Below are 9,034 nucleotides of genomic sequence, written 5' to 3'. Positions count from 1 at the left end.
GGCCATTCGGTCCGCAAATTTCAAACTGCAACGATCCGCAGACTTCCGACGACGTGGATTGGTCAAAATGCGACATGCAAACGGCCTTGATTGGGCATTCGAAATCAGATTATATCCAATCACGTGTGTGTGCCTGGCCGTGCTGTGGCAACAAGGGTCGCCGCGAATTCGGAGCAATCATCGACGGAACCTACTGGATACCAGCGCACCGACAGGATTGCTCCTGGACAGTATCCATCCATCTATCCATCTATCCATCCAAGACTGTCAAGGCCATAAACATGGCCTTGCTACAATTGTACTGCCTTTGATGTACAGTGAATCAAGGAGTTGAACTTGAATCTTCACCCTGATCTTCCCCGTTGCTTTCTCAGGAAAGATACCGAATCGACTGCCACACGCATTCGATCATTTAATCCTTTACAAAGCGCTAAGGAGCGCTGTGCCGCCCTGTTGACGCGCGCTCTTCGCCTCGGCAACCTTGATGCCCATCACGGTGCAACATGGATCGCACGAGTTCAACGTTCCAGCGTGGTACCTATTCGTGGATTGGCTAAAAAGACAGCAGCTCGCGCGTGTGATTGGTCCTGTCCGATTTATGCTGCAAAGTGGCCAATCAGCGCGTCCGGCTCTTGAAACGACAATTCACGACCGATGCCGTCGTCCAAGCTGGCCGGGCTCGCGGTGCTCGTCGGCGCTGCGATCGCCGTCGGCGTCCTCTGGCACTCGGCGTCCTCGTCCTCCTTCAACCACAGCGTCCACTGGCTGCGCGTACGTCCTGCGCTCAGCAACGCTATTGACGGCGGCTGTAGGCGCACCCGGCGACCGGCGGCCTTCTCTACACGCTGCTCTACACGTGCTGCGTCGTGCTGTGGTGGGCCGCGATAGCATGACGCAGTCTTCTTATGCTTGCTCTAGCCTGCCCGCGACGCTCTTTGAGCTCGTCGCTGGCTACGTCTTTGGCTTCTGGGGCGGCTGGGCCATCTCGATCGTCGGCAAGACCGCCGGCTCGTGCCTCTCCTTCTACATTGGTACTCGCCAACAACCGCCAGTCGCCGAGGTTGAAAGCACTTGCGCAGGCCGCTACTTTCTGCACGCCCGTGTTCTGCGCGTCCTCGAGTCCGGCGCGCCCATGTTCCGGGCCCTCGTACGCCCACTTGGAGTACAATGCTGTGTCGAACGCTCGCCGAGTAGGGACTCTTGCTCTCGCGGCCCGACATGAAATGGAAAATCGTGTGCTTGGCGCGCGTCGCGTGGATGCCCATCGCAATCAAAAACTACGGTCTCAGCGTACTCCCGGTGCGCTCACGCGTTGAAGTACTGGCGCTCATGGCTGCGCTAGGTGCCATTTCCCATGTTTTTCTGGTCGACTCTGATCCTGGGCACTCCGTTTGGTGGCATTTCGTGCTACCTCGGCCACTCGGCCACCGAGGTATGATCACCAACACACGTGACGGGCACCCCTGCATGCCCATAGGTCTCGTCGCTCCTCTCGGGAAAGCACGAGTCCAGCTGTTTCAAGTTTGTGCTGATGGCAATCGGCGCCACGAGCGGCCTCACCTTGCTCTGCCTCGTCGGCTACCAGACGCGCAAGTACATTGAAGAGCTCGCGGCCGCCGAGCGCGACGGCGACCTCGAGCTCCGTGGCGGACAACAATCGCACGAGTACGCTCCAATCCGATCGCACGACGAGGTCGAGAGAAGTAGTAACAGTACAGACTAACCATCTACGTGCACCATCGACGTATCAACGCCAGGTTCCTCAACAAGATCGTTCCAGATTTGTTTTAATACAGAATTTGAAACACTGGCTCCACATCCTGGATCCCAAAGGAGCCTTTTCCGGATGATGTATCCGGACACTCGAGATTTCAGCGGCGATGGCGGATGTGTCCCGCGAGGTCGCGCACCTCCACGAGATGATCACGGCCGCGTACGGTATCTTTGCCGAAGCGCGCAACCTCAACCTGAAGCCGCCGCTCCCAAGCCAACTCCAACTTCTTCCACTTCGCCGAGATGAGCGACGACGCCGACGCGCCGGCGGCGACCGTGGCCGCGACCACCGAGCCCGACGCCGACGCCCGGGACATGGCGCTGCACGGCGACGAGATCCAGGACTCGTTCACCAAGATCGGCGCCTTCAAGACCGCGTACATCCGCCACTCGATGGAGCTCATGGAGGCCATTGCGGCGACGCCGTCGCCTGTCGACATGGTACGTCCATGGCGAACGATGGCATACGTCACATGCTCATGTGCGTAGAACGAGCTGGCGCCGCTCGTGCAGCGCCGCGACCAGCTGCGGAAAGAAGTGCACGAGCGCAACGTGGTCATGAAGGGCCTCATCGACCGCCTCCGCGCGCTGCAGCAGGCGCTGTGCATCCTCCAGGGCATGGACCATGCCAACGAAGACGACGTGGCCGCGATCGCAAGCACGCGGGCCATGGAGGAAGTATAAGCAACGTGACACGATAGTTAAGATTGCGAGCGTTTTCGAGCGCTCGTTTGGGATCCGTCGCGGTGGTTTCAAAGGTCACTTTGAGTTTCCGAGCGCCGCAGCAGCATGGCCGATTACAGCAGTAGGCGGCGACGCGATGCGAGCTACCTGAGAGCGCCATGGCGTAGGCAACCAAGGCCACGACTTTGCCGAGGACGAGGAAGAAGAGACGATCAGCGCCGACCTCGGCGGCAGCTACGAAGAGAACAAGCTCGACGAGGCCATGGGCGTCATCCAGGACGTGCTTATCGACCCGAGCTTCGTCCAGATGCAAAATGACTTTTGCGAGACGCACTGCGGTACGCGGAGACGAGTCGACGCTGCATGGAAGCGATGTATTAGACTGCTTTGACGACGCGAGCGAGAACAAGCTCATCTACATGGACCTCTTCCGCGAGTACACCAACTTGATCGGTACGTGGATGCGAGGGCGACGAGGCCATTCATGCTGGCGCAGAAAACTTTCTCGAGGCGCGGCTGAAAGAAGCCATCGACGACTTTAGCATGGACGCGCTCTGCAGCATGATCCAAGAACACGAAGACGAAATGACGGGCGACGTCATCGACGTCCTCATGAGCTGCGCCGACTTTGACGAGTTCAAGAGCCTCATGCTCAGCTTCAAGTCGCACCAAGCGACGCTTTTCCAGAGTACGTCGACACATGCTTGTCGCCTCGTCCCTACCTGCTCATGTAGTCCACGGCGACAGCTTGGTGTGTGGCTAGCCCGTTAATACAGAGCGGCCCTTCTATACAATATCACTGCACATCTGCATCGACGTGTTAAAGGCTTCGTGTGGGATGGCCGCGCCAGGTCGGACTCGTCTGAACCTAGCCGGAAGTATCAAGCCTGCTACAGTTCAATTGCACCACAAACGAGGCTTGGATTCGCCCGCTCTTCATCGTCTGCTCAGCGGTCTGGTCATAGAGCTTGAAGCCAATGGATTGTCTACCTGTTTTTGGGAACGAATTGCTGTTGGCGACGATATCGCTGAATTGATAGACTGATACTCTCGGAATATATCAGTTTATCGATTTTTACATGGAGCAGTATATCAGGCTCGTATATTTAAATAGTGTGATCTCCACCAGCGCAACCACGATTGATGCCACACAGACGTGTTAACGCGGGACCACACCGGTTCCTGTCGTTCTATAGCATCTTGGTACCATGGAGATGGTGGTTTATATGCCGAACGGGGCGCATGCATGCGAATTCCAACGTTGATCTTTTAAGGTGGCCAAATAAACACCCAAATGCACAACGTGTTTTCGCGCAGTTCGAAAACTCGACCGACTCCGACGCGGGCAGCCACAGTTGGCTATGTATATGGAGTGGCCCAGCGACTTGCGTTTGGGACGTGGTAGGCGCTTGGGCTCTCACAGCAACGTCGTACTGCCGAGCGTCGTTTTTTGCCAACTTTGACACACGAATTTTGGTGAAAATGAAGAGTTTTCGCCGAATCCGAGGACGCTATATCTCTTCAAAAGTGACGGAGAGCATGGTACATGGACGATGGGAGCTCTGGAGCGCGCTACGGCGCCTATTATTATATAATACACTAATTATGCACTTACACTATATCAAGGAGACCTGATTTCAAATAGTGTGTCTAGTATATTGTCAATAACTCTTTCTACGGAGCTCGAACGGTGACGAAACATAGCGTTTCGTACTCTCCAAAGTGTCATCTAGCACTGTGCCAAGTATGAGCACTTTTGTTTCAATCATGAAATGCGCCCCAACTCTCGTCGCGGCCAGGTCGTGGCGCCCAAATTATAAATAAGGTGCGACGGCGTTGCTATAGTTGGCTTTTGATGGCATATGCCACAAGCAAGGGTTTCGACGGCGTTGCCTCGACGCTGCATCAAATTTTGGCCATTGGTGTGGTTCCTTGGAGCCTGTAGCGGCCAAAGTGGTGTGTTGCGCTGTACGATCTGCAACGGACTAAAGTATAGGACTGCTCATGTTACCAATCCCACGCTGGGCCTGAACGCGGCTCGGTGATGTCACTTCGTGCTCTCGTCGTAGCCAGGAGCATGTGCTTGGAAGACCGGTCGATGTACGTAGACGCAGACACCGCATCCTACGGCGGTGCTCATCGTGGACTTGGCCACAAGATATATTCTTGTGGTGCCGATGGGTGGCATCCGGATAAGTGGGTGCGATCATGGCGGAAGATTTCGCGACCAAATTCGAATTTCACATGGCGTGGGTCGTGCTCAAGTTTGGCGGCACGAGCGTCTCGACCGCGCCGCGCTGGCGCTGCATCTGCCGGCGCGTGGCGACGATCCTCGCCGGCGACGAAGGCCGCGTCTGGGTCGTCATCAGCGCCTTGAGCCAAGTGACGAACCGCCTCACGAGCGCGCTCGACGAAGCCGTCTTTGGCACGCAGCACCTGCGCAGCTACCACAGCATCTTTGAGCAGCACATGAAGCTCGCGGCGGAGACGACGCTGCTCTCGGACGCTGAGGCCGCGGCCGCGATCGCCGCCGAACAGTCGCCCGAGTGGGGCCATGCGACGCATGTGCCCGTCGTCGCGCCCTTGATCCACGAATTCCATGTACACACGCCAGACGACGGCAGCATCTCATGCATCCTCCATCCTAGCAACTGCGCCGTGTGCTCGATGGCATCCGCCTCACGGAAGAGGCGTCGCCGCGACTCAAGGCGCGCGTCCTCGCGTTCGGCGAGCTTCTCTCGACGCACCTCGGGCTCGAGATCATGCGCGTCAACGGACTGCACTCGACCGCCCGCGTCGATGCGCGTCAGGTACGCCGATGCAATATGCGACGCATAAGGGCGACGATCGTAACCATAGGTGCTGCGGTCGGACCCGGCGGCCGCGACCGAGATTGACAAGTACCTCGAAGCCAACGTGCGTCCACGGGCAGCCGAGGCTGGCGCCGTGGACGGTATCGCGGGCGCCGCCACCGTCGTCTTGACGCAAGGATTCATCGCCGGCGTGCGAAGCGCCAGTGGCGTCGAGACGTGTGTCTTGGGCCGCGGCGGCAGCGACACTTCGGGCGCGCTCTTCGCGGCGCTCCTCCAAGCGGCGCGCTATGAGATCTGGACCGACGTGCACGGCATGTACACGAGCGACCCGCGGTTCGTGCCGCACGCGCGCCTCCTCAAGAGCCTCGACTACCGCGAGGCGCAGGAGCTCGCGGCCATGGGCGCCAAGGTCCCCCGTTGCTCTCGCGAGCTATCTATCTCTGATGCCATGATGAGCTAGGTGCTGCACCCACGCTGCATTGGGCCCGCGCACTGGGCCAACGTGCCCGTCGAGATTCGCAACACGAACGACCCCGACGGCGAAAAGACCGTGATTGGCCATCGCGACAACGATCCGCGCGCCAAGGTGCGCATGCTCGTTTGTATCAACTTGATAGACGGGGGTGGTAGATTATGGCGGTGGTCCGGCGACTCAACATGACGCTGGTGACGATCACCGCGTACGATATGTGCGGCACGTCCGGATTCCTCTCCAAGGTCTTCTTGCCCTTTGAGACGCTTGGCATCTCGGTCGACCTCATCGCGACCTCCCAGGTACAATACAGTGTCTGTCTTTTCATATTCTGATGGTGACTAGTTTTCGGTGAGTGTGACCTTGGACCACATTCCTGGTGGCGTCGGAGGCGCCGCGTTCCAGCAACTGGTTGCTGCGCTCGAGCGGCTCGGCGCCGTCGCGGTCGTCGAGCCGTGTGCGACCGTGTCGGTCGTCGGCCGCCATCTGCGCACGTCGCTCGGCGAGCTCGGTCCCGTCTTCCAGCTGCTCGCGGGCTACGAGGTGCTGCTGCTGAGCGAGTCGGCCGAGGACCTCAACCTGAGCTTCGTCGTCTCGGAAGCCGACGCCGACGGGCTCGTCACCAAGCTCCACGCCGCGCTATTCCCGCCCATGGAAGAGAAGGCTGAGACAACGCTGAGCTACCTGCGGTCGCCGTCCCGCGATACCCTCCTCGGCTCGACGTACTCGGCGCTCTTGTCTTCGCCCCGCGCGTTCACACTGTAGATACCAATTTCAACGGCTTCATGGATAGAGCTACACGGCGTTGATCGATGATATGGATGCATGCTTGGTGTTGACTATGGATTTTTACGTGAAAATGAGGCTCAAGCATGCTAGGAGTCGACGAAGGGATAGGGTCGGTCGGCGCTCAGTCGCTTGCGTCGTAGTCGTCGTCCTCTGCAATCGCTACGGGCGCATCCACGACGGGCTCGGGCTCGGGCGCAGGAGCTGCTAGCTTGGCGCGCTTGTCGCTGGCGGCAGCGGTTGGCGCCGCCTTCTTGCGCTTCCGCAGCATGGCCTTGGTTTCGAGTACGGTCATGTCTTGAATAAAGCCGTGGAGGGGCGCGAACGCGGGCTCGGCCAGCAGCATCGCCTTGCTACACGTGGGCATGAGCCATCGAGCGACGAGGTTGTAGCGTACAAGGCGTCGGGCGACAGGTTGCCGCTGGCGCGGAGCTCGCGGACCAAGCGCTCGGCCAGCTCGAGCACGAAGGCGCGCGTGACGTCGCCTGCGCAGCATGAGACGACGAGGCGAGGCGGCGGTGCACGTACAGAGGAGCGCCGACGACTCGGCCCGGAGCTGCGACACATCGCGGTCGTCCTTGATGAGCCTCTTGAGGTGCGCCTACGCAGCGCATGAGCCCACGCGATCCTGGAGGAGCCACCGACCTGCAGCGGGTCCGAGCGCATGGCGCCAGTTGCACCAACTACTAGATATGGGTATCTGGTAAGTGCGACCATTGATTTAAACCTTTTAAAATGGATTTCGCACCTAGCAGCCATGCAACCTCTGGTCTTTCGGTTCTAATTTACCTCTTACATCCGATATGTTGCGAGTTCTTATATACAGGGCTCGACAACGCAGTAGTGTGCTCGCGTGCTTCGCTTCAGTTTCGCTGGGACGAATGCGTCATCTATTACCTCCAGCACGAATTGCAGGAGATGTACCATAGCCATTGACGCTGGGGCGCTCGCTCCAGACGCTTGGTGCCATCGAAAGCGTACTTAGACGAAAAAGATCCAAAGGCTTTCTTAAGTACGCCAATCTTGCGCTGGTACCCGTAAAATCCTGTAGAAGATGATATCCGAGGACAATGAATAGACTAAAAGTTGACTCAGCGTCGCATACCTCTACGGATACCTGTTAAAACGCATATTCGCGATTTATTCATATGGAGATGGGCTCGTGAAATATAAATCCTCGCAGGGTTTGATGTGGGGAGCCAAGGCCAATTTGCGATTTTCTTATTGCGGCCGCAAGATGTTCCAGACCAAGTAGGCGCATGGCCATCGCGGCTGAGGCTCATGGAGGCGTAGGACGGACTACGACCGCGGTGTCAACACCTTCTCCCCTGAAGGCCGCCTCTTCCAAGTCGAGTACGCCATCGAGGCCATCAAGGTACATCCTCTACATGTGGGGCCGAGCCGCATGCTCCGATGCGTAGATGGGCACGACGGCCGTGGGCATCCGCACGACGGAGGGCGTCGTCTTGGCGGTCGAGAAGCGCATCACGTCGCCGCTGCTCGAGCCCAGCAGCATCGAAAAGATTATGGAGGTCGACTCGCACATTGGCGTGGCCATGAGCGGTCTCACGGCCGACGCGCGGACGCTGATTGACCACGCCCGCGTCGAGGCGACGAACCACTGGTTTAGCTACAACGAGCGCATTCGCGTCAATGCCTTGACGCAGGCTGTGTGCGACTTGGCGCTCAGCTTTGGCGAAGGCAGCGACGAGAACAACCACAAGCAGAAGATGAGCCGCCCGTTCGGCGTCGCGCTGCTCATCGCTGGCGTCGACGAGTCGGGCCCGCACCTCTTTTACTCGGACCCGTCGGGCACGTACCTCCGTGTGCACGCCAAAGCCATTGGCTCGGGGCAGCAGGGCGCGCAGAACAACCTCAAGGAAAGCTACAACGAAAACATGTCGCTCGCGGACGCCCAGAAGCTCGCGATCGGCACCCTGAAACAGGTATCTCTCTCGCCGACGAGGCTAGATGTCTCATCGATGTATGTAGCACATGGAGGAGAAGCTCTCGAGCATCAACGTGGAGCTCGCCATCGTGACGGCGGCCCAGGGCTTCCACGTCTGCACCGTCGACGAGCTGGACGCTGTCATCGCCCGCTTGTAGGCGCACGGGTCGGCGCTGGTAGTCTAAGGCCTCGTCGGAGAGCAACACGATCTATTGAGCTTCATACGTCGGAGGGTGCTCGTCTACATGAACTACTTGCTGATGGCGATCGGCGCCATGGTATCCGGATAGTGGTTTCGCCGCAGCATGGTGGAGCTCTGGCTGGTCCGACACGGCGCGACCGCGTGGAACGCCGAGGGGCGGTGGCAAGGACAGACGGACGTGCCTCTAAGCGCGGTCGGCCAGGCGCAGGCGCTAGCCCTTGGCGACCATCTACGCGCGCTGCATGCGTCCCAGCCCTTTGACGCGATCGTCTCGAGGTACGGCCTCCCGGACGTGGCATGCGATCGATGGCCTGCGTAGCGACCTGAGCCGCGCTGCCGACACGGCTCGTGCCATC

General features: G+C 58.9%; 7 protein-coding genes across 7 annotated transcripts in view; 6 read left to right on the top strand and 1 right to left on the bottom strand.

The window, feature by feature from the left end:
- The first annotated feature begins 619 nt into the window (after positions 1-619).
- Positions 620-1,773, top strand: SPRG_09446 (hypothetical protein). The gene is made up of 7 exons (XM_012348648.1): positions 620-771; positions 813-874; positions 919-1,031; positions 1,080-1,147; positions 1,195-1,299; positions 1,343-1,432; positions 1,478-1,773. Exons 1-7 carry the CDS (start codon positions 655-657, stop codon positions 1,721-1,723), a joined length of 801 nt encoding a protein of 266 aa, XP_012204038.1. The 5' UTR covers positions 620-654; the 3' UTR covers positions 1,724-1,773.
- A 243-nt stretch (positions 1,774-2,016) lies between these two features.
- SPRG_09445 (hypothetical protein) lies at positions 2,017-2,457 on the top strand (the record flags this gene model as incomplete). The annotated part of the gene is made up of 2 exons (XM_012348647.1): positions 2,017-2,214; positions 2,263-2,457. The coding sequence occupies 2 exons, from the start codon at positions 2,017-2,019 to the stop codon at positions 2,455-2,457; spliced, it is 393 nt and encodes a 130-aa protein (XP_012204037.1).
- A 105-nt stretch (positions 2,458-2,562) lies between these two features.
- SPRG_09444 (hypothetical protein) lies at positions 2,563-3,275 on the top strand (the record flags this gene model as incomplete). The annotated part of the gene is made up of 5 exons (XM_012348646.1): positions 2,563-2,578; positions 2,625-2,795; positions 2,839-2,910; positions 2,954-3,145; positions 3,192-3,275. 5 exons carry the CDS (start codon positions 2,563-2,565, stop codon positions 3,218-3,220), a joined length of 480 nt encoding a protein of 159 aa, XP_012204036.1. The 3' UTR covers positions 3,221-3,275.
- A 1,390-nt stretch (positions 3,276-4,665) lies between these two features.
- On the top strand, positions 4,666-6,565 carry SPRG_09443 (hypothetical protein; the record flags this gene model as incomplete). The annotated part of the gene is made up of 6 exons (XM_012348645.1): positions 4,666-5,058; positions 5,106-5,267; positions 5,317-5,679; positions 5,731-5,856; positions 5,901-6,044; positions 6,088-6,565. The coding sequence occupies 6 exons, from the start codon at positions 4,666-4,668 to the stop codon at positions 6,505-6,507; spliced, it is 1,608 nt and encodes a 535-aa protein (XP_012204035.1). The 3' UTR covers positions 6,508-6,565.
- A 62-nt stretch (positions 6,566-6,627) lies between these two features.
- On the bottom strand, positions 6,628-7,214 carry SPRG_09442 (hypothetical protein). Its single transcript, XM_012348644.1, has 4 exons — positions 7,174-7,214; positions 7,057-7,129; positions 6,926-7,013; positions 6,628-6,881 (listed from the first exon to the last, which is right to left on the bottom strand). The coding sequence occupies exons 1-4, from the start codon at positions 7,192-7,194 to the stop codon at positions 6,653-6,655; spliced, it is 411 nt and encodes a 136-aa protein (XP_012204034.1). The 5' UTR covers positions 7,195-7,214; the 3' UTR covers positions 6,628-6,652.
- A 551-nt stretch (positions 7,215-7,765) lies between these two features.
- Positions 7,766-8,634, top strand: SPRG_09441 (proteasome subunit alpha type-5-A; the record flags this gene model as incomplete). Its single annotated transcript, XM_012348643.1, has 4 exons — positions 7,766-7,779; positions 7,822-7,903; positions 7,950-8,474; positions 8,521-8,634. The coding sequence occupies 4 exons, from the start codon at positions 7,766-7,768 to the stop codon at positions 8,632-8,634; spliced, it is 735 nt and encodes a 244-aa protein (XP_012204033.1).
- Positions 8,635-8,781: 147 nt separating this feature from the next.
- SPRG_20760 (hypothetical protein) overlaps positions 8,782-9,034 on the top strand; it is a gene marked incomplete at both ends in the record, with an annotated part of 1,672 nt that continues 1,419 nt past the window's right edge. Inside the window, one exon of the mRNA XM_012348707.1 lies at positions 8,782-8,954. Within this exon, the coding sequence (XP_012204097.1) occupies positions 8,782-8,954 (173 nt within the window). The remainder of the gene's footprint in view (positions 8,955-9,034) is intronic.

The sequence above is a fragment of the Saprolegnia parasitica genome (assembly GCF_000151545.1).
Source record: "Saprolegnia parasitica CBS 223.65 unplaced genomic scaffold supercont2.46, whole genome shotgun sequence".
Lineage (NCBI taxonomy): Eukaryota > Oomycota > Saprolegniomycetes > Saprolegniales > Saprolegniaceae > Saprolegnia > Saprolegnia parasitica.
Note: the sequence above shows the minus strand (reverse complement) of the source record. Positions and strands in the feature narration are given on the sequence as shown.

Coding starts and splice junctions, on each gene's coding strand:
- SPRG_09446 (XM_012348648.1), top strand. CDS start 655: ATGCCGTCGTCCAAGCTGGCCGGGCTCGCGGTGCTCGTCGGCGCTGCG. Junction 875..918: donor ACGTGCTGCGTCGTGCTGTG/GTGGGCCGCGAT, acceptor TGCTTGCTCTAG/CCTGCCCGCGACGCTCTTTG. Junction 1,300..1,342: donor ACGGTCTCAGCGTACTCCCG/GTGCGCTCACGC, acceptor TGGCTGCGCTAG/GTGCCATTTCCCATGTTTTT.
- SPRG_09442 (XM_012348644.1), bottom strand. CDS start 7,194: ATGCGCTCGGACCCGCTGCAG. Junction 7,014..7,056: donor CGAGTCGTCGGCGCTCCTCT/GTACGTGCACCG, acceptor CATGCTGCGCAG/GCGACGTCACGCGCGCCTTC. Junction 6,882..6,925: donor AACCTGTCGCCCGACGCCTT/GTACGCTACAAC, acceptor GCCCACGTGTAG/CAAGGCGATGCTGCTGGCCG.